The following is a 22,775-nucleotide window of genomic DNA, read 5'->3' as shown; positions in this document are numbered from 1 at the left end:
CAGCTTTTTCGACCTTTTAAGTAAGTCTCACTTAATTTCCTGTCCAAAGGATCGATATGAGGATGTTCTTCTTCTTCTTCTTCTTATTGGCATTACATTCCCACACTGGGACAGAGCCGCCTCGCAGCTTAGTGTTCATTAAGCACTTCCACAGTTATTAACTGCGAGGTTTCTTAGCCAGGTTACCATTTTTGCATTCGTATATCATGAGGCTACCACGATGATACTTTTATGTCCAGGGAAGTCGAAACAATTTCCAATCCGAAAATTGCCTAGACCGGCACCGGGAATCGAACCCAGCCACCCTCAGCATGGTCTTGCTTTGTAGCCGCGCGTCTTACCGCACTGCTAAGGAGGGCCCCATATATGAGGCTGTTATGAATTGCAAAAACCTCTTCTCCTTATTTTCTTATTTTGGCTTTCAAAGATGCTTCGAAAATTAGAAGCCTTTGCTCAGGCGCGGCCATGTTCCGAGACGTGGGTAGGACAAAAACTGGATTTTCAAATCTATAGAATACTTTTATGGAATTTCGGCGACTTTCCAGAGATCCTCTCGGATTTCAAGAGATTTCAGACATTTTCACTTCTCAGATAAGTTATAAGCTCCCAATGACTATTAAGACAATCATTACATTTCTAGTGTTTATAGAACATTTCCAAAAAGCATGTCTACAAACATATTCACGAATTTACAGAAGTGATTATGGATTCCTATAAATTTTATAAAATATTGGATGGTTTCAAGCAATTTCACTATGTTTTAGGAATTCGAACCTTTAGATAGCTTCAGAAACATCGCATCGCATCGTAAAGCTTATGATCGTCCGAGATTCTTTAAGGGTGTTCAGTACTGTTTACGGGTTTTCAGAAATCTCAAAAATAATGTTACTCTGAATTTCAGAGTTTTTTCTTTCTAACTTCTAAGATATCATGCAAACATAGGTATATTTGTTATTCCTACACACCTAAAAATAATCGTGTAATTTTAGGTGCTGTGACACCGACATATACGAGCGTCATTTTTGACGTAAAATTAGGTGGTACTTTAATTTTACATCACAACTTTATTGACAAAAAAAATGATCCATCAGAACGAGAATCGAACATAAGTCCGTTGAGTGAGGGCCCGGCACGCTACTACTCAGCTATCTCCGTTTCTTGAAAGAGGGATGATCGAAGTAAAACTGGTTCCACGATTTGCACTGAACAAGTATTTCACTGCATCAAGTCATTAGCTGCTGGTGCGTTAGGTGCGTTGCAGCGGGTGCTGTGTTTAGGTTCCGTGACATGTAATTTTAAATCATCTGACATTGAAAAATATACGATTCTGTTTATGTCATGTGGTTTTGTGTCATTTTATTGAAATACATCACCTGTAATATTCATAATTTTTTGGTGTGTACAGATTCCAATAAACTTTTAGTAGCTTTCAGAGTTTTCTTCTCATAGGCTACCAGACATCCGGATGTTCCACCATCATCGTAAACTGCCTAATATTGCTGCGATTGTTCTCTCATATCCTTGTTTAGTTTCTCAACTTTTGGATACGAGCTCGGAAATCTAGTGAATACCGCTTATGCCTTATAGACAGGACGTCTTTTCTAAATGAATCCTCGATCTATACTTCTCTTCATCTACCTTACCGAGTTAACGATGTTTCCTTTCCGTGGTATTGTAGATGGTACACACCAACCTTTATTCACTTGAATCGTAGCGCAATTTATACCAGTTCTGACCAGTCACGGAGAAGCAACCATTGACAAGTACAGTCAGTCTTAGCGAAGCAAAGCTAAGCAATATCCTTGTTTAGATATTCAACTTTTGATTAATCCGCCTATTCCTGGCCCTGAACTAGCAGAAGTAATTACTTCCAGAAAATTTTCAACAATTTTAATGAAAAGCAGAAACTATTAGATACTTCAAGACTTCAGTACATTATTGAGCACTTTTTGGAATGGATAGAATTCCTCATAGACTATTAGAAATTCTGGTTCATATACGCAAGTAAAGTTCCTCCTTGGGCTTCCTAGTCATTTTACCATCATTTCAATATTACCATCTCCATTCCAACAAAAACATCTCTACACCATGAGAGATCCACCTCCAAGTTTGCTCGTCTGTACAAACAATACTTGTCCAGTAATAAAATGGCTTAGGGCCAATTTCTTCATCTCCGCTTAGGCGCTAAACCAGCATCGCTTAAAAGTTAAGCGGAGGTGAAGAAATTGGCACTTAGGACCAATTTATTCACCTCCGCCTAACTCTTAAGCGGTGTTTACCCATACGCCTAAACTTTGTTTAAGCATTAAGCGGAGGTAAAGAAATCGGCCCCTAGACACATTATTTCTTACAAATTCTAGGCTTCTATTGCTATTTGCTTTCCTTGGTAAAGGCCACTGGTGGAGCCAGCTATTGTTTTTTGGTGGGGCACCACTAAGCGCAAGAACAATAGCCTTCGAGAACAATGGTGTGATTGCATCGCGTGGTGCCCCACCTTTGTCTCCGCCAGTGGTAAAGGCTTCTGCTGCTTGAAAAAGCTGCCAAAGCCACGAATGCAATTGGTCACAGTTTCACAACATACGTGTACAACACCTGAACCACCTTGCTTTACCATTTTAGTTAGGGACAAGCCTCTCGGAATTCAAAACTATTCACTCGCGTTTTCAAGGGCACATAACTCAATAGAGAAGCAACGCTGGAAGTCAACATGACTCAACAAGTCCCACCCCCCAAATCGATAGCTAGGCAAGAAGTGGACAAGTTCGAAAACTTGCAAAATCTTGGAAACCAGTTAGCGTCGGATGGCGAAACTATGATCGACATAGAAGCATGGCTCAAGGAGACTACGGCTGCCTTTGAAGGTTTACGAAATATCTGGAAGTCTAATCAGATTAGTCTACGCACCAACATTGTAATATTCAAATCAAACGTAAAATCTGTGTTGTCTACGTTTCATGATTCGGGCCCGATGTCTCACAACTGGATATCCAATGCTACCCTAAATCGACGATGCCATCTAAAACCGATAGCAACAAAAAATCTAAAGCGTTAAATGAACCGGTGCCAGCGAAAGTGGTACATAAACCATTTTTGTCATTTTGGAGTTTTTTACATCAACGGCCTCTATTTGCAAAGATCTAGTAAGGGAATAACGAAAAGGTGATTTTTGGCAAATAAATCTGGAGATATGCACATTTTATTTTCTGGTATATATCACAATGGCCATTTCGTTGCCAGAAAAAGTGGTACATGTACAGTTCCACCCACTAAAATCAGCTTATTTAAAAGAAAATTCGGCAACAAGACTGTTTTCACAATAGATTTTAATCCTATTTTAAATTTCAAGATAGTTTTCTGCCGTTTAGAATGATTTTAAAAATGTACATGTACCACTCTTACTGTCAACGTTTTTCGGTTTCTGTTTCCTTTTGTTCCCATTAATAGTGGTACATGTGCAATTTGCTCCAATAAACTTGAAATTTGTCATAAACTTTGCTTATTTTTCACTACTATCTTTAGATACATCAGTCATAACATGTTGGTATAGTTTTGTTGCAAAAAATTGCAAATGTGAATTTATTATTCGATGTTTTTGGGAAAATGCGTCTCCTGAAAAATTTACTCAATGTAACATGTACCACTTTCGCTGGCACCGGTTCATGGAGGTTGGTAGGCCACACATGTCGATTGGGGTTCGACTTGGGCCAAGGTCAAGGCTAAAGCGAGCAGCCTCCTGGGATGGAGATTATAAAAATTGGCCACATGTACTCCCAGGGGTGCTCATGATCCATGAGTGAGTGACCTGCACAAATCTAACATTATTGTGGGATGAGCCAAACCGTTTTTTTTTATTGAATTGTAGTTGGTACAACGAAAAAGGTTTATCGTTTACTCGACTGCAACTTATAGGGGAACGGTTCGCCACTTCATCTCATGGCTCCTATTTCCATCCCATCAAAAACAAAGCAATGGAAAGGAATTTGATTTGTTTATTATTTTTGTGATTTTTTTCAGCAGTGAGCACGCATGTTGACAAAAAGAAGCGACGAATTTGGTGCCGTATTTCTTTGTTTGGCGATGAGATGGATATATGTACAGTGAGATGGAGATCAGAACAGTTCCCCTATTTGTTTTAACAATATTAAGGAGGATTAATTAAAACAATTAAAACAATTAAAAGGAGGAAGTAAAGTTGGCAACCAACAACCACGTGTTTCAAGTGAGTGTTTGCGGCAGACGAAAAGAGACGAACGACGCACTGCCGATGGTGGTTCGATCGGAAACCTCTTTCAATTGTCCAATTATTTCTTGAGCCTTAACCACAGTATTTAGTTTGGTATTTGGCAACTGAGGGCAGCTGAGAAAAAAACATCATCGGCGTAAGAAACGAGGGTATGACGAAAAAGTACTCTAGGAGGCAGAGGGAAGTTTTGCCAGAAACAACGTATGGAAGTGCTACAAAATGATCAACAACATGCGCAAGAAAAGCGCACCGACGCCAGTCATGGTCAATTACGAGCAAGAGTGGCTGCTATGTGGAAGAAGCACTTCAAGTTATTGTTGAATGGACAATCGGACAGAGAGGGCACGAACAGAATTAGAATTGAGGATTCATAATAGACAGGCAGTGGAACCACCAACGCTAGACGAAGTGAGAAAAGATGTTTGAGAGCTGAAGAATTGCAAGGCCGCTGGGAAGGACGAAATCTCGGCAGAGCTTCCAAAAGTTGGGAGTGACCGGTTGAACGAAAAATGTACCAAGTGATTGAAACGATTTTGGAGGAAGAAACAAAGCCTACAAGCTGGCTTGATGGTCTCATATGTTCTTTCTACAACAAAGCGCACAGACTCGGTTGTGTTACTTATCGAGGTATAACACTCCTCAATACCGGTATTCGGCAATTAAAAAGCTGCCAAAGTGGATAGTTGTTCTCATGGGCTTCGTCAGATGGAAGCAGGTAAGGCATCGCAGACATGACTACTCTCAATTTCGTTCTGAAATGATGAAACGTTACGATCTCTATTCTCAGAGATGTCTTCTCAACGCCATCGGATTTTATTACGAACGTTAATATATTTTCCTAAGAACACTTGGATTATCTTCAAAATGTTAATTTTTAACTTCAAATTTTCATATTTTCATATCCTGATATTTTAGATATCCCAGGAACTAATCAATCACAAAATTCTATTTGACATTTCTAGGAGCTTCTTTTTTTTCTTTCAAGTTTTGAATCAGAAGTACGAGCCTTCCCTGGGCCATAAGTTTTATTTGCAGATCGAGCATTTCACATTATTGCTTGGTTATTATTAAAAGCTTCGGAAGCAGACATGAGCTATTGATGTGTGAGCCTTCCGTAAACAGCAATGTCGGTTACATAGAGCATTGAGCCAAGTGATAGATTTATTTACGTACTACATACGCCTTTTCAGGCTTAGTTAACAAATAGGAGATAGTACACACTATGCAGCCTAAAAAAGGTTGATTTTCAGGTTTTATTTCGAAGATGACTAATTTCTTTTGCTCAAATTGGGCGAATCCTTCGTCTGCTACACCAGGTGCAGCGTTGCACCTCCGACGGCATTCTAAGCCTAAACCAAAATGATTTTTCCTTTAATCTTCGATAAATTTCCTTCCATCGTAGGTACGTATAATTTTTTGATTATGTTGAAAAAGAAATGAGAAGTTGGAAAAGTTTTGAAGAAAAAAAATCCCATTTTCGGACGAAAAAAATGACATTAAAGCTTGCACCGAAAAGCCATTTTCAAGATAAAGGAAAACAGCTAAGTACGATGACAGAAAAAATGTGTAGAATTCGAAAATTCGAATCGCGTTCAAATCGGATGTAACGTTTTTAAATTATGGTGTCTACCAACAACACAGTTTAGAGATAACCGCGTTGTAGCATTAGAACGAAGTGTCTCATGATTCACTTTTAAGATTTTTAAGCTAAAAAATGGCGGTAATGAACAATTTATTTCAAAATTTTATTGGGAGTACAAACATTTCTGACCTATAGAAACCTCACAAACGAAAAATACAAACGTTTTTTTTTAATATTTATAAAGTGGGCATACTTACACTCCATTAGATGTACGAATCTACAGGTAGGGCGCGTGCACATGGACCTATTAAAATCTTGGCACACCGGGAGGGTGTCCAGTAACTGTAACGGGTGGACAAGAAAGACAGACTTTCGATTAGTTTAGCTTTAATTTGCACTCGAGCCAGCGCGATGGAAGATAAATGGTGAATTTTTTTTTCGACAAAGTTATAACAAGTTAAGTGGTGATTGTTTTTGGTAAAGAATGAATGGAATCAATCGAACTAAACTAGGAAAAAAATCAAACGGAAAACTCGATTACGAACAAAAAAAAATATGAACGGAAAAACCAAAAACGGAAGAAAGGAGATAGAGATGGTGGGATGATTGTGGTAGTCGTTGGTAATGGTTACTGGGGGAGGGTACTCAAGACGGCAACGACGGATCGCTTCGGAGGGTAATTGCTTGCAGTGAAGGAATGGTAAGGGATATTTTTGTGATGGTGGGAGAATGTGGGATTTGAAAGGATTGAAGTCAAAAATAGGACATCTAGCAATAATGTTATGGATGTTGTTGAGGCTTATCCACAGTTTTAAGGGTTTTAGAGGATGGGTAACGATTTGACATTTAAATCCGTAATATTGTGGCTGTAGTCTTCTCTCCTAACAGTATTTTATCAAATTTATTCATGTTTGTATTAATAGTTTTCTGCCTGAATCTGTTTTTCTGTAGACAATATGTTTGCCCTATCAAATTATCAGAACAAGTTTATTTATTTAGGGAGGATTTGTTCTAAATGAACCAAAACATGTAAATAAAACAAAGAAGCAGACGTTACTTGACTTTTAATTGAAATTAGAAAAGCACATTTAGTTAAAGTCATTTGTTTCCTTATCTAGGAATAGATATACTAAGCAGCAGGCATTCATTCCTCAGCGGCAGCCCAAATCTGTCTATTGAACCATCAATGTTCTATTCAAATCTTCTAATCAGAAAGCTGGAGAAGCAAAGAAAGAGTGAGTTAAACGTGGGTTTATAAAAATTTTCTGGTTCGTTCAATGTAAAACTGAGGAAAAGTACATAAGCGGTGCAGCTGCCACCAAGCAAGCGGCCAATATAGTTGAAGATGCAGACAAATAAAATGAACAATTTTTAAGCTGCTGCGGCGCTGAGCGAGTATACTGTTTTGAAAAAGCACATTCTATATTCATGACAAGGATTTAACGGCGGGACTTTCAGCATTTGTTAGGACTAGGGGGATTGATGCAACTAAAGATTTTGTTTGTTTTTGTTTTGGAATTAAGCAGCAAACGTAAACCATTGTAATGCAATTACCAAGACATCATGTCAAGATGCTTCGACAGTTTCAGAATCAGGAAATGGAGGAAACTCTTAATTTGATACATTATATTGAAACCATTTAATTGATCTACTTCTCAATAGTTGTTGCAGAGACAAACAGACGCTATAGTGTTTTATTGAAACATATTGAATGTTTCTGATTTGAGACTTTTCAACAAATGAAACCGAAACAAAACGACCATTGAATTCATGGTCCATGGGAATTTATTGTGTGTTAAGTCAAAATTATGTGTTATCTTCAACTGAGTGGAACTTGTGAAACTGTCAACCAACTTGACATGTAATGTTTGGCAATCTACATCATTTTTAAGGTGAAACGGAACCGGACTAACTACGGTACGCATGCCTTACTTAAACTTTAGCCAATTGTTCATCAAATGTAAACAAATTCCATACCGTTGTGTCATTGGGCAAATAATGGTTCACACAATTCTACTGAAAAACAAACCGATGGCCGATTCAAAGCATACTGGAAAAGTCCCGTTTCACCTCAAAACAAACCAAACCAACATAAGCACGAAAACCTGTACCTGTCCATTGGCATCGGTGTAGATAACGTAAGGAGCATTCAAAGGTATTGTAGACGAAGCTGCTGTAGAGTTATTTAAATGTCATTTTATATGTTTATATGTCACATTTAATCGAGTCCGTGTGTGTTCCGTCGGGCGCATTATTTGTTTTCCATTACAGCAATAAGAACAACAGTAGGGAGTTTGGGAGGATGCAGTGGACAAATTGATTGAGTTGCCAGAATCATGTCACCGGTAAAATAGCGGTGTGGTGGTTTACGTGGCGTGTGATGTTTGTAGGGTTTCGTTTATGTGGCACCAGATTACAGATAGGAAATTGGGCAGGGCAGGAGTTTTGTATGAGGATATGCGACATGAGCAGCCAAAGAAAATGGCAAAGAAACCGTCAACCACAAACGGAAATATTTCATAGGAATATTTTGGTAGTGAGAGGTGAAATATTAGGTCAATCCATTTTGTTTTTATTACGTGCGTCAGTGTTAAAATCGGCATCGACATTGATTATTCCGATTTTGCATTTTTTTTCACAAATGTGGGTGTCGTCATTTTTGAGTGATCGTTAAAATTACGTTTCAATTGATATCAAATAAGCGTAACCGAACGGAAACAATATTTTAGAATCCATTGAATTTATGGTAAGCGTGAAATAAGAAAAAATAAGAAAAAAAGGTTTGAAAAACAAAGATTTAATTTGAATATTTCCATTAAATTTAGACCGAATGAGAAACAAATCTATACAAATTGTTATCAAATAGAAACATGCAAAAAAAGGTATAAGAAATATACATTGTGCTTCCGTTTTGCTGAAGTAAGTGAAATTGTGTGTACAAAACTACAATAGAAAAACCAAAACATTGAAAGCGAAATTCGAACAAAACTAAGACACTATTCGGAATACTGGTTCCTTGTTGAAAATTATTATAACCAAAACAAATAAATGGAACAAGATACAATGTTTCTTAGAAGTACATTGTTTATAGTTCATTGGCACATGATTTAAGAATCTTATCTTTTTTTCATTCCCCTATTGGTGATAGGATGAAAATGGATGATATACACCCAACCAGCGGATGGCAGATTTTAATACAGTTCTGCATAAGAACCTAACAGAATTTGGCATATACCATTCCGGAAGATTTTAATACAATTGTTGGATTGAAATCTCACATTTTTATTATTTTAATACAGTATCTGTGTAAAAAGCTTACAATTTTTTGTATCAAAACCCTGCAGAATTGTATATCCCAATAATTGTAAGATTGGTTTTTGAGTGCTCATGAACATGTACTCTAAGAAATGTGTGTATCTTGCACCAATTTGAAATTATCAGTTTGTCAAAGCAGTGTTCGGTCACGCGTTTGAATACATTTAAGCTATGGAGATTTATGTTTAACCACACCATTGAGATCTACTGAAGTGTGGGATGAATACTGTTTTTTATTAAATTTTGACCAAAATAACAGCACGACTATTCCTATATTAAAATATGCGTTATTATTTTGCTGATTTACGGGCATTCTAAACTAAATACTTAGATGTCTAGAAATTGTACGGCTTTTATTTTTTAATTGAATTTTCATAAGCCACAGTCAATACGAAGCGAAGTTGGTACATAATAGTAAATATCAAGAGAAATAGTTTAAGGCTGGACTCTGAGCTACCAAGGATGACAGAAATTGCTTCAATATAGGGTTTGCTGGGAACATACAGGCTTGGTCACATGAATAGGTGTGTTCGGGAATGGAGGATCTGATGGATTGTACCAGCTAACGTGAGACATCTACAATCTTCGGGAGTGGCGATGAGGTCAACAGCGGGATGGGAAACTTTAGTGTGTACAATGATTTTGGAGTTGTGAATTATTGGATCAATGATGTACATGTTTTTTTATATGTATGCGAATGAAGCTTAATATAATACGGGTGCTGAAAATAAAAAAATAAAAACAAATAAACTATACTCGAAATGATAAAAATCTCATAATAAGCATTTTTTCCAAATGGTCTACAAGCGGTCAAACCAAAGCTTTCAGTTGCTGGTGTTTTCTTTTTTTGGCATAGCTACTGTGGTTGGCTGTTTGGTGGTTGGAAGTGAGAAACTGATCAGTACGATTGAGTTTGTTGTGCGCAAATACTGACGTGGTGAGAGAAAATAAAGGCATATTTGTTATGTGGTTAGAGCTTTTAGCGGTTGTGTGTACGGTTTCTGTAAATAAAACATAAAAGAAAAAATAATGAATCAAAAAATGATAATTAGTGAGTTGCTACGAATTACGTACTAAGTAATGAAATCATAGTAACAGATATACACTGATGGAGTATTAGTGTCTGTGAATTAGGGTGAACATAAAACTAAAACTTAAAATTACAAGCAAATAGCAGTGCAAACTCTTACCTCCTATGCTCGCAACATCAGCCGAAGCGTTTTTATATATATAGAAATACGTTTATGGATTGGCGTTGATTTTGAATTAGATACATACTCAAATCAATAAGTAACAAAACGATTTTCATATACTTCCACACACTGGTCAACCGATTACAAGTATTGAGAAGGCTAAATAGATATATAATATGGAACAATGGTGAAAAAATATATATATGTATGTGTAGGCAAAAAACAGTATAGGATATGTTTTACAGCAGAGCTTGCGCCAGAACGCGGGGCAGATAGTTCCCGGTTTTGTCCTGCGGGCAGGACCCGTCGATGGTCCGCGGTACGAAGAACAAAAATGCACACTTGAGCTCAACTTCAGTTCACGAGGAATCCACATCGAACAGTCAGAAAGAAAGAATCAAACATACGGATGTTGCGACAACTTTGCTGTGTAGTTTTTTTTTTCGACAAGGCCAGAAATTGGTCAGGAAATGATGATGTAATGGAAAACTGAACGTACATGAAACTAAATCTGCTGTGAACTTTCTAAAGAAACGTGTACTCAGACATGCCTTCGAAAAAGATCTATTCTATGGGAATGGTACTACAATGTGCCCCCGTTTGTCCAATACCATTACTAACGTATTTGATTCACTGGAATGGTTGTTCAGAATTTTCAGTAGATTTTGAATAACATCTTGACTTCTCAATTTAAGCAAATGTCCAATAACTAGTGTTTATTTCCAAAAACGGTACAATGAATTTAGTTATTTGAAAACTACTGTTTCTTATACACCAAAAGGTCTGTTGGGTTACTTGTTTTTGTCTGATATGCCAAAAGTCTATCAGTATGTTTGTTTTTTACTGCTTTATATTTTTTTCAAATAAATTTACACTTCATAGGTAAGTGATAGAAATTATGGAAATGGGGTTGAGACACGCGATCAGGAACTCACAGAGTTCAAAATTCTCACTTATGTGCATAGATTTAAGCAAAGTACATGATTCGGACCACAGCTTTGAAAACTTTTTCCAATGAAATGTTCAGCCTAGTATGATGCTCACAGGGAGGGCGGTCAAGGACAATTTGCTTCAATTACTAAAGTCAATTTGATAGCTGTTCAAGAATGGGAGGAACGTCAGTTTACCTTGTGGAATATTATGGGAAAAATAGGCTATTCAAATTTGTAGTAAAACATGAGTACGGCTTCGCAACGCTTTACACCAAATAAACGAAATATTATTTTTAAAAGTTGCATATTGATGAGAATTTCTACATCCGTTTTGATACCGTTGTAGAATGAACTTCGAAGGTTGTTATCAAGATCTGTATGGGTGCATTCAATGTGAGGATCAAATCCGAAAACTCAAACTATGATCACGTCATGGGAAGCCATGCTCTCACGGAAAAGAGCCGAAAAAGTTAAATGGCTTCCAGAGATCTCATCGCTCTTTTCCCATCGAATTGTCCACAAGGACACGTGTGGGTCTTCCGAGAGAGCTTTACCGAAAATCAAATCGACCATGTCTACGTTAGAAAGTGGAAACGGGGCCTTCTTGGGGTGCGGAATGAACGAAGATTTTATCATCAGCGACTGTGTGCTGCAGATATTCTGGAAGGTGGCTGAAGCCCTGGAAGACTATTTGACTGTCATCAAGTACGTCTTCATCACCACTAGCGGAGATAATTTTGATGCCCTGCGCTTCATGAAAAAAGGCCATTTGGCCGAAAGTTGGCCGAACAGTCTGGCCGAACAAACCATCAAGCCAAAACCCATGTTGTCAAAAGTTATCTGGTCCAAAGTGTCATTTGGTCGAAATGAACATACGACCAAGAATGTCGTTCAGCCAAACTGGTCATTTGGCAGAAAAAATCGTTTGGCCAAATAGGTCATTTGGTCGAAAATGCCGTTTGGAAGGCAGAAAATGTCGTTTTTTCAGACAGGTGAAAAGTGACAAGAAAGAATTGAGACGTGAGAAATACGAAGTGCGAAGTGAACGGTCCTAATTTTCACTTCTTATTTCTCGTTTTTCTTTTTTCATTTGTGACGTTTATCTTCTCAATTATCTTTTTTAATTTCACACTTTCCGCACTACTACATTTACGGGTTTTGTCAACGACAGTTTTGGTCAAATGATTTTTCGGCTAAATGACCAATTTGCGCTTTCTACCAAACGACGATTTCGGCCAAAGGGCATCTTTGGTCAATCGACATTTTTGTTCATTCGACATTCCCATTTAAATGATGGAATTCGGTTTGATAACTTTCGGCTAACTTATCACACGCGTCAATGCCAAAGCTTGTTCACGGGATCGAAACGGTCATTTGGAATCGAACTAAGCGCCAACGCTTGATAGATTATTAGCCATGATGTCAAAGCTGAGTACGGTAAGTGCTGGACAATGCGTACTATTGGTACTTCGTATACCTGAAATAATTAAATGTTGACCCCTTTGAGTAGTCCTTAGCCTCTTGCCCAGCAACACTTTTCCCTATCTCCGCGTGATGCCGGCTCCAGGGAAGATGGGGTACTCAACAACGGTAGGAACTTTGGTAGATTACTGACAGGAAAGTGCGTCTCACAACAGCGTCTGTTCCCTATATAAGAGACGGCTATTCATCGTCTGCTACACCACAAATGAAGGGGGGGGGGACAACCTCCCAAAAAATAGGAGGTTTGGTGTAAGGCCCTGCACGCATACCTTCAAAAAACTAAGCTACCAACGGGAGAATACGAAAACCGGAACAATCGCTGAAGACCACAGAGACGAAAAGGTACTAGCGATTGGAAATTTAGTAGGTGGATCTGCACATTTCTTTATTGGGAGCACACGCATACCCATCAATGTACTGAATGACCGCGAATTCCGCATCATAGAGTTGTAGGGAGGTACCGGGGCTTCTTTGAGAGCGGGCTTCTTTCAACTCCGGGGCCTACTTTGGATTTTTGATTTCTAAAAAATTTAAAGAAAAGATATACCGCATTTGAAACAGAAAGTTACCATCCAACTATCAACAAGACACCCGCATGAAGAGTCATTTGACTGAAAAAAGGTCATTTGGCCGAACAGATCATTCGGCCGAATAGTCATTTGACGTCTCACAGATGAAAATTAAGAAGTTAGAAGTGATGAGTGAGAAGAGAAACGTTTCCCTTTTCAATTTACGCAGTGAGAAGTGATATGTGATCAATGAGCAATGAGCAATCATCTGATACTTCTCACTGTGAAAAGTGAGTAGTGCGAAGTGAGTAGTGAGACGTTCAACTTTTCACCTCGCACTACTCACATTTCACAGTAAGAAGTGAAAGATGAGAAGTGAGAAGTAAGTAGCGAGATGTCGCAATACTTACTCCTCATATCCCATTGTAAGGAGTGCGAAGTTGGAAGTGAGACGTCTCACTACTAACTCCGTGCTTTTCGGTTTTCACAGTTTCACTTCTAACTGTAAAAAATGAGTAGTGCAAAGTGAGAAGTAAGACGTATCACTACTCACTTCTCATTTCTCACTTTACACAGTGAAAAGCGAGAAATGAAGAGTGAAAAATAAGACGTCTCACTTCTCACTCCGCACTATTCACTTTTTGCAGTGAGAGTTGAGAAATAAGTAGTGAAAAGTGAAACGTCTCACTTTTCGTACCTCATTTCTCACTTTTCAAGTGATCTATGGGGCCAAATGACCAATTCGGCCAAATGACCTATTCGGCCAAATAACCTGTTCGGCCAAATGGCATGTTGGGTCAAATGACCTATTCAGCCAAATGATCTGTTAGGCCAAATAACCTATTCGGCCAAATGTCCTGTTCGGCCAAATGTCCCATTCAGCCAAATGTCCTGTTCGGCCTAATGTCCTATTCGGCCAAATGAGCTATTCGGCTAAATAACTCATTCGGCCATATGACCTATTCGACCAAATGACTTCCGGCCAGATGAGTTTCGTCCTAATGGATTGTTCGGCCTAGTGGCATTCGGCTGATGCGTATTTCGAACGAGGGTACGTCAGCTGCCCAAGTAATGTCATCGAAATTTTAGTAGGAGTTTTGAACCAGAAGGAGGGTTTGGACCAACTATTGAAAAAAAATGGTTAAGTCGTCTCAAAGTAAAAAATCATAGACCGAATCTTCAATTGATCAAGTTTTGATTGAAAGATAACACTTCTTCGACATTATCAACGTCAGGACCTATCGAGTGGCTAAAATCGATTCTTACCACGAGACGTTTAAACCACCGACAAATCGACGTATCACTGACCACTTTTTAACGATCATTCTCATATTCAGACGATCGCTTATGGCAAACTAGCTAAGACACAACTCCATCGCAATATTATTATTCGTAGGTTAGCAGTCAAGTTACGAGAACTTCGCGTCAAAACTATCTGTCATCAATAGTGTTGGGTATCGACAGGTTCGGCTCAGATATATTTCGGAAGAGAAGGATGTAGCGCAAGCAGTCGCAAGGAACCCGACAGAACGTGGATAGCTGTGGATGGAAACAGAGATAGTTGAGAGGCTCTTGGAAGAAGTGGAGTACGAGAGGATGAAACAATTGTGCCATTGGGAAAAGACACGCAAGTTCGATCTGAAGGTCAACGCATTCTACAAAGAGTTCGGGCTACAAGCTGAGATGTATAGAGACAAAGATGGGAGTATCTTGGTGGACGAACATGAGCTGATCGAATAGTGAGAGCAGCGCTTCGAAGCATACGTAAGTAGCGCTGAGACTACAGGCAGTAATGGTAAAGACACCGGAAAACATGATTACGTTAGTTCAGCGAACAAACCAGCCGTACCTTAAGAGAAGTTAAGGACGCCGTCAAACGAGGGTTTGACAGCTTAAACTTCTTTACAAAGCTACATGTATCCGCGAGTGTGTCGTTCAAAGCGCACTACTAGCTCAAGTCCTGATATTTCCTGGTAATCTGAACTGACCGAATACGACGGCCCACAGTGGCGGGCCCCCATACAAATGCCGGACAAAACCTAATATGTTGCTCGAATCTTTCACCAAAGAGTAATTTTGGGACGCTTAATTCATTTTGAGGTAAGAGTTGTTATCCAACATATACTACGCTACTCGAGTACTTGTGGAGGCGCAAGCGTTAAGGTCTGAAGCATTGACAACGTCCTCATTCTAACATTCTAACAGCCCCGTAATTTTTTTAACCAAAATTCGGCATTGTCGTCAGCGAAACTTCGTAAATATTTTACTGAAATTCGACAAAGTTGACTATTTACCGAAATCTCGGTAAATTACCGATGACTCGGTAGAGTTTACCGAGATTTGTCGAAATCTTAGCCGAGACCAGTGCTGTTGGTTCTCGGCAATCGTAAAATTTTGAATTTTAAGTGTCATCGACCTCGAAGAATAAAGGATCACGATGCAAAGCTTGAAACAGCTTGGGACGACAAAATTGTCATCGGTAGACATGCACGCTCAGGTACACAACAAACAATTTAAGCTGAATAAGCTAGTTTGTTAGCTGAAGAAGATTGTTTCGGGTTGCATAAGCGCTTAACAATCTTTCAATGTTTGATGGGTAAGGAAAAAAGAAATATATAGACTGGCCATTAGACTGGTACAGACTGGCCATGAGGATAGCCTGCATACAGTGTCAAATGACAACGGCTAACGATGCATAAACTTAGCAGCATCTAGTGGAAATGTAGTCCGCAGATTTTCTCCCCTTGCAAGGCCTTGAAGGAATTGACAATCCTACGCCTTTGCTCGTAGGCAGGGTAGAAATATTTCACAGTCAATGCAGTGAAAAACATGGATCTCAGTATAATTTGCAGTCGCCTTCATCGCCGCCGTGGTGAGTGCGACTGGGTGCTGCCGAAAAATCATTTCCAACACCGACAGTTCAATTTCGCATTCAGCCACTCACAAGTCGCTCTGACAGGCTGCTCAGTTCGCGCCGTACCGTATGACTGTGAGTGGCCCATTTAAACCCGTGGTGAATTTTTTCAATTTGCTGGGTGAATGTGTACATTTTGCTGTGGTAAATTTCATCTTCGCGGCGCAGTGGGTGATGTGAGTTCTTTTGTTTACTTTTCTGCCTCTCCGGGAATGTGAGGTTGATTTCAAAGCAGGAAGAAAATAAAAACATGATATAAAAAAACATCACCTTCAGCCAGTGCTGCCGAAAATTTACAACCCTGCTCGTAAGGCTACTGGGGACCCCGGAAAACCAAATCGACCACGTTATAATCGACGGCAAATTCTTCTCTGACATCACGAACATCCGCACATAACGCAGTGCGAATAATTAATTCGACCACTACCTCGTCGCAGTATGCCTGCGCTCAAAACGGTGTGCAACACCCTTCGAAGTCCAACATCGCGGCTTATTGGGCGGCTACAAGATGGTACACTAGCCCAAGACTACGCGCAGCAGCTGGAAGTGGCACTCCCAGCAGAAGAGGCAGAACGGCGGGAAAATGAGCAGCTAGTGGAGAAGAAGAATGCAGCATGGGCGAGATTGCTGCAACATCGCATGAGTGCGAACGAGGTACGATACAAACGGGCGCAGAACATGCAAAACTCGATTTTCAGAATAAAACATCGCCAGCAGGAAGATCGAGACCGTGAAGAGACGGAGCAACCGTACCGCGCTAATAACACACGAATGTTCGATGAGAAGTTAAATCGTTCACGTAAGGACCACGCGTCACAGCCTGACATGTTTAGAGACATAAACGGGAACGTTCTTAAGAACGAACGTGAGGTGATTCAAAGATGACAACAGCATTACGTAGATCACATGAACGGCGGTGTGGCAGACAACGATGATGGTGGTATAGTGATGAGCCTTTGAACACGCGCGCAGAACATACGTTTTCCAGCTTCGGATCCCAAGAAAGATCAGGAGGGGTTTGGTTGGCTTCTCCGACATCATGACATTGTGATTGTCACCTATATGGATTCGCATTATGCGTTTTTCACAGTGCACTCTGTGTTTCGTCTTTGACGTTCATCCATTGTTACGTCCTCTGTGTTTTTGTGACACCTCTCTTTAGTCCCTAGCTGAATGCGTGTGAGTCTATATAATTGGCTTTCCTATAAATGGTTCCATTCTCCTTTCCAACTTCACTTCCTCTTCCTTTCCCCTTTTCACTTCCTTTTCCGTCAGGTAAATGATGAGAAAGGCCAGTGAAGGCAATGGCATAAATCCCCCAAATTGAGGGGAACGTGCCTCCTGAGCCGACGTTCTGATACCTGATACCGATATTATCACTACGCTAGGCAAGGTGGCCTCGCATCAGAGAAAAGACTGATATGACGGTCGAGGAGAAGAATGTAGCATGAACGAGATAACTGCAACACTGCATTAGGGAGAATGAAGCACAATGCAAAATGGCACTATTTGGACGAAACTCAGAAGTTGAAGATTGAAATTTTCAGAAGTTGAAGCGGCGTCAATCTGCACTATATTTTATGTGAAAATCAAATTCCTACTTCCAAACGAGTCCAAGATGGGGTGATCCGGCACAAACTTGTGATAAAACGCTATATGGTAAAGACAGTTGTTTGGAAGAAACGATACTTAGTTAACTCCTTGGCTAAACAACTGACAACAATCACGGGGAAGACATCTGAAGAATCCCTAGCTTCATCGAACAACGTATTTCATATACGGTCAATTCCCGTGCAGCTAGCCAAATAATTGCACATTCTTTTCGTTCTGCAACAGTTCAGTTTGGAAAGCATGTTTTTAGAGCCCCATGTGGAAGATGAGAGTAGTATTGCAATGTGTGAACGTGAGGAAGCTATCATCATTCCCAAATCATATGGATGCACATTTTCCACCACGACCCAAATAACAGCAATTAGCGAGCATGAAGCTGGTTCCGGTATAAGTGTGTGGTTCGTGTGTGCGCTAAAACGCTGAACATTGGGCTGAACATACCGAAGGCCACTAATTCAACAAGCTTTTGTGATTGTTTTTTTGTTTAATGTATGTATGTTCTGTGTTACGATTGTATTTGTGTTGTTAAGCTTTTAGAAGGAAATATACATGTAGGTAATGGTATTGGTGCATTTCCGGGTAGCAATTGCATGATACGGCTCCGTTCCGGCAAAGTGCAGTCAATGAATAAGTTCGACACAGCACTAGATGAGAGGGTACACTATTGGTTTTTTTTTTCAATGAAAAGGCATTTAATTCCATTTTATGGCAACGCTCTATGTCTGAGTTCAATAGCAATAACTAATTGTAAAGAATTACACATACTAGGAAAACTGTACGACGAATATAATAGTTCGAAAGGCAAAACAAAAAGGCGACCGATGCACGATCAAACAAATAAGAACCAAATGAGAGATGGGAGAAAGATAGAGATAGAGAGCAGCAATTTATGTTCCGACATACGAAAGATCAATTCTATATACAAGCCACACTTTCCTCAGGGTAACGAAACTGGTCAAGATGTATTACGCATATGTTTAGAGAGAAATATCGAAAGAGTACAGCATTTTGCGTTATGAAACTAAACCAAATGTCAAATAATAGTAGCGGTTTTGTGTTTTCATTGAAATGTAAACAATTATTTTTATTCCATGCATTTTTCTTTGTTTTAGTAATATATAAACTAATAGTATAGTAATATTTTTACGCTATGTATCTTTTTCAATAGTAATAGTTAATAGGTTTACAATTTTGTAGTTTTCTTTTCATCCTTGTTTCCAAATACAAATGTCCATTCATCCACGGTTTAAGTAATTGTTTTCGATTTACAAATACTGTCTACATTGTCCAAATTTCATCGCAGCTTTTATTGCTGTTTTCTTCCGTAGTTTTACCTCCTGCCTCGTCTCACATTTTGACTAAAAATAGTTACACGTGCGCCTCTTTGACAATTCCTAAAAGGTATTCAAATTTTTGTTGAACACCTCTGAACTTCCCGATGACATACATGTTGGATTCTGAACCCCTAAATTTTATATGAAACGTGGATGCATTTTGCGTTCAGTAGAACTGATACCGCTATCGATTTTCTTTTTTTATCTACTTTCGAGAACACCACAATACTGCCCGGTAAACGTAGGAAACGCAAGAAACTTTCCAGAGATCCGACTGTATCAGAACAGCAGCTTTTCACCCATTATGTTTAGTATTCCTTCTAAGTGTCCGTTTATGTTTAGATAGTTAATTAACTTATTCTTATCAATCTCACAGTTATCAAAAAACAATTCTGCATGTAGAATTTAGATCTCAACAAACGGCAGTCGGTTCAAGCGTGGCGCCCCCGCCATAGTATCGGAGTTGGTCCCCGCCTGAATCGGTTGCGGTTACTTGTCGTTGTAGGCACTTATTAAAAACACAACTTTGTTCACATAATCTTTTAACTATGTTTCTTCCACAAATGTTTGGACTACCATTTAGCTACCAGTTTGAACAGGTTACACTGCTGGTTGTGTTTGTCGATGTAAAGTCGATTAGAGATGTGTAATGCCGTCGCTTGTGTCAGGATTACGAGTGAGGCTGTATAATGTAGTTCGACGATGGCAGAACCAAACTAGGCGGGATATCTACTTTATCCTGAGTTGCTTTCACGTAACCCAAATTTCTCAACTTGCAAAATCGAAAATGAAGAATTAAAAATATGTGTGATTTATATTGCAACAAGTAGCTGTAAAAGCATTTGAACAAGATTTATTTTATGTATAACCCTTCATAGGATTGAAATACATTATAATTAGATATTTTTTTAACGTTTATTTTTAACTACAATGAAGGAAAAAATGATAATTTAGCTATTTGAAACTATATCATCAAGAAACTGTTTTTCGACTGAAATACTTGTATCTAATCGTGTAGTTAAGCATGACCAGAAAGTAATTGGCTAGTCTTATATCTCAAAAAAGAAAAGGCTTATTTAAAATTTAGCTGTCGGGTTTTTAAATATGGAAATTTAATTTGCAGAGCCTTCAATCCAAAAACAGATGCACTAAAAACGATGTTGGGTACAGTGCCATTGCACCGCGGATGACAGGCGTTTCACCCTCCTGGTTCGAACCTACAAAAAAGGATTCTAGTCCGAAAATCATTTGCTTTGGTTGCATCGAAACGAAAAGTAAAAACCCTGCTTGTTGGATACATAAGAAGCTTTATGACAACGAAATAGGATCGGAGTAAATCAACATACATCACGACATCGTCACATACCAAATGTTTGATTCCATTTGCCACCATGCACAATGTACACACCACATGTTCATGGAGACGCTTGGTTGCTCACCATGGTGCTAGGCTAATCAATTGTGCTTATTCAACGTCCTGTGCTTGATAACCTCTCATTTGATCATTTGGTCAAATCGTGTCATGTGAGAATAATGTTTGCATTTAAAAAAATGGACAAAAAATGCCGATTTTTCATGGGTTTACCTTCATCCGCACTGACGAAATTACTCAATCAGCATCAATCATAGTAACCCATGAGTCAGCAAAAACAATGAAACAACTTCGTTCAGAAGTGTGCGCGTTTAAGAAACGGCACCCCGCTGCGTCGAAAACGGACATCGTACGGCACTTTGTGGACGCCGGATACGCCAGTTCCGACATCTACAACATCTTGGCACTATTAGACAACAATCTGAGCATCGAAACAAAGTCCGGTTCCGACGACCCTTAGTGACAAGAAGCTCCAAAGGAAGCTGAAGAGGAAGACCGAAGGAAAATTGGCTACACCCAATATTTTTTACACGGTTGGTATTCTTTAACTTCCCGGTTAACTTGATCTTTCACAGCTTTTTAAATATCACCTGAATTTTCTTTGTTTTTTTTGTGATTTTTTTCATGGGGTTAATAGTTTCATTAACGCTAAAGGTCTTAATCGACTAAAACCCACCCCTGTAAAAAAAGAATTGGGTGTACTTCGCTGCGTGCGCTTGGCCGGGAGGTCGGTGCAACCGGCCAAACAGTGGCGAACATGAACAGGGAAAATTTATCAAAAGCAATTATCTGTCTTAGCTTTTTTTATCACTCCATCCGAAAAAAGATCTTCTTTTTTAATGCAAACGTTAGTCGAAATCCACAATTCTCGAGCTATTCGAGTTGTGAAATAAGCACAAATGACTTTTAAATGTATGAAATAGGAAGTACAGTAATATCCTGATTTTATCACCCCTGGTGAATTTTGGGGTGATAAAATAGAAAATGCGACCATATCGGAAAATTTTTCATCTCCAATTTTTTAACCCGTAATTTTCTATCGAAAAGGCTTAAACAAATATTGACAGATCTCAGAAATGTCGCAAACACTAAGTAATCGGTGGCTCAATATGAAAAATATGTCACTGATCCTCGGTGCAGATATTGCGTTTATTACATATGGATGGATTTTTTGTTTGTTTTTTGTTGTGGTTCATTCCTACCTTGCAAAATTCTAATATTTCTCAAATAATATCAAACTGATTCCAATAGACTACTAATAATATAGATAATATACCTCAATGAGAAAACGGAATCCTCTATTGTTTGATATTTCTGCCCTTAAACACGCAAGGTGACGACATGGGAGGCCGTTTTTGGACTCTACCGTGATTGTCATTAGAAACTCACGGTCATTCTCTATTCAAGCTATGTCGTTTACAGGGTTTGCAGAAATCGCTCTCAATAGATAACGAACAACGATAAAAGAGAGGCAAAAACTCTTCCGAATCATAACAAGCAATGATAACAAATTTATCAAACTTGTATACAAGTGCGAAAAAACAGAATCGGATAGGCAGCCCCCACAGAAAAATGGTGATTCTCGCTTTGTTTTCGCTCCTTTCGTGTTGGTTACTGCACAGCTGTGTAGAACAAGTTGAAATGCATCATCAATACCAGTGCTTCCCGCATTTGGAGTTTTCTAAAAGAAATTTACTGTTTCTGACATCCAAACGTAAATAAGACAAGGTGCCAGGCACATAAGATAATGTAATAAGATAAAATAATGAATGAGTGCCCTGTGATACTGTTTTCAAGCTCATGAGGACAGATAAGAAATGGATTGATTTCAAAGAAGTTTCTCGCTGATCTGAAAGGAGCTTATAAAAGATTTTTTCTAAGTAGATACATACTATCAAAACTCACAAAGTCGCTCATCAGTGGATTCAAGCTGAGGTGTCACAAGCAAGATTAAGTTTGTTTGTTTACATTTTCTTGTACTGTTTCACTTCAACTCGATAACATTCTCGGATGTGCTATTGCTTGAGCTTACCCTCGGCATGTTCTGTTCATGTTGACATTTACTATCTGTACACTACATTTACGTAAAACATTTAGTACCCATGTTCGTCTAAGAATGGGCTTTATTAAACATATGTACACACAACCAGCGGATGGCAGATTTTAATACAGTTCTGTGTGAGAAAATTTTGGCTATCCAGCATTATGTATAGGTACGGTAATGGTGGCTTCTGTGGGTTTAAAGTGTATCCGTCCTTGTACTTTTTTGACATCTGGCTTGGGTTTGA

General features: G+C 39.0%; 1 protein-coding gene across 11 annotated transcripts in view; it reads right to left on the bottom strand.

The window, feature by feature from the left end:
- LOC134220941 (muscleblind-like protein 1) overlaps positions 1-22,775 on the bottom strand; it is a 413,633-nt gene that overhangs the window by 12,449 nt on the left and 378,409 nt on the right. For 6 of the 11 annotated variants that reach the window (XM_062700084.1, XM_062700085.1, XM_062700087.1 and 3 more), the window contains 2 exons: positions 7,937-7,995; positions 6,083-6,167 (listed from right to left, as the gene is read on the bottom strand). In XM_062700084.1, the coding sequence (XP_062556068.1) occupies positions 6,083-6,167; positions 7,937-7,995 (144 nt within the window). Of the gene's footprint in view, positions 1-6,082; positions 6,195-7,936; positions 7,999-22,775 lie in introns of all 11 variants that reach the window. The other 5 variants (XM_062700086.1, XM_062700081.1, XM_062700083.1 and 2 more) reach the window with 3 other exon arrangements.

Source organism: Armigeres subalbatus, chromosome 3 (genome assembly GCF_024139115.2).
Source record: "Armigeres subalbatus isolate Guangzhou_Male chromosome 3, GZ_Asu_2, whole genome shotgun sequence".
NCBI classification, from domain to species: domain Eukaryota; kingdom Metazoa; phylum Arthropoda; class Insecta; order Diptera; family Culicidae; genus Armigeres; species Armigeres subalbatus.
This window is presented reverse-complemented; position numbering and strand designations above follow the sequence as displayed.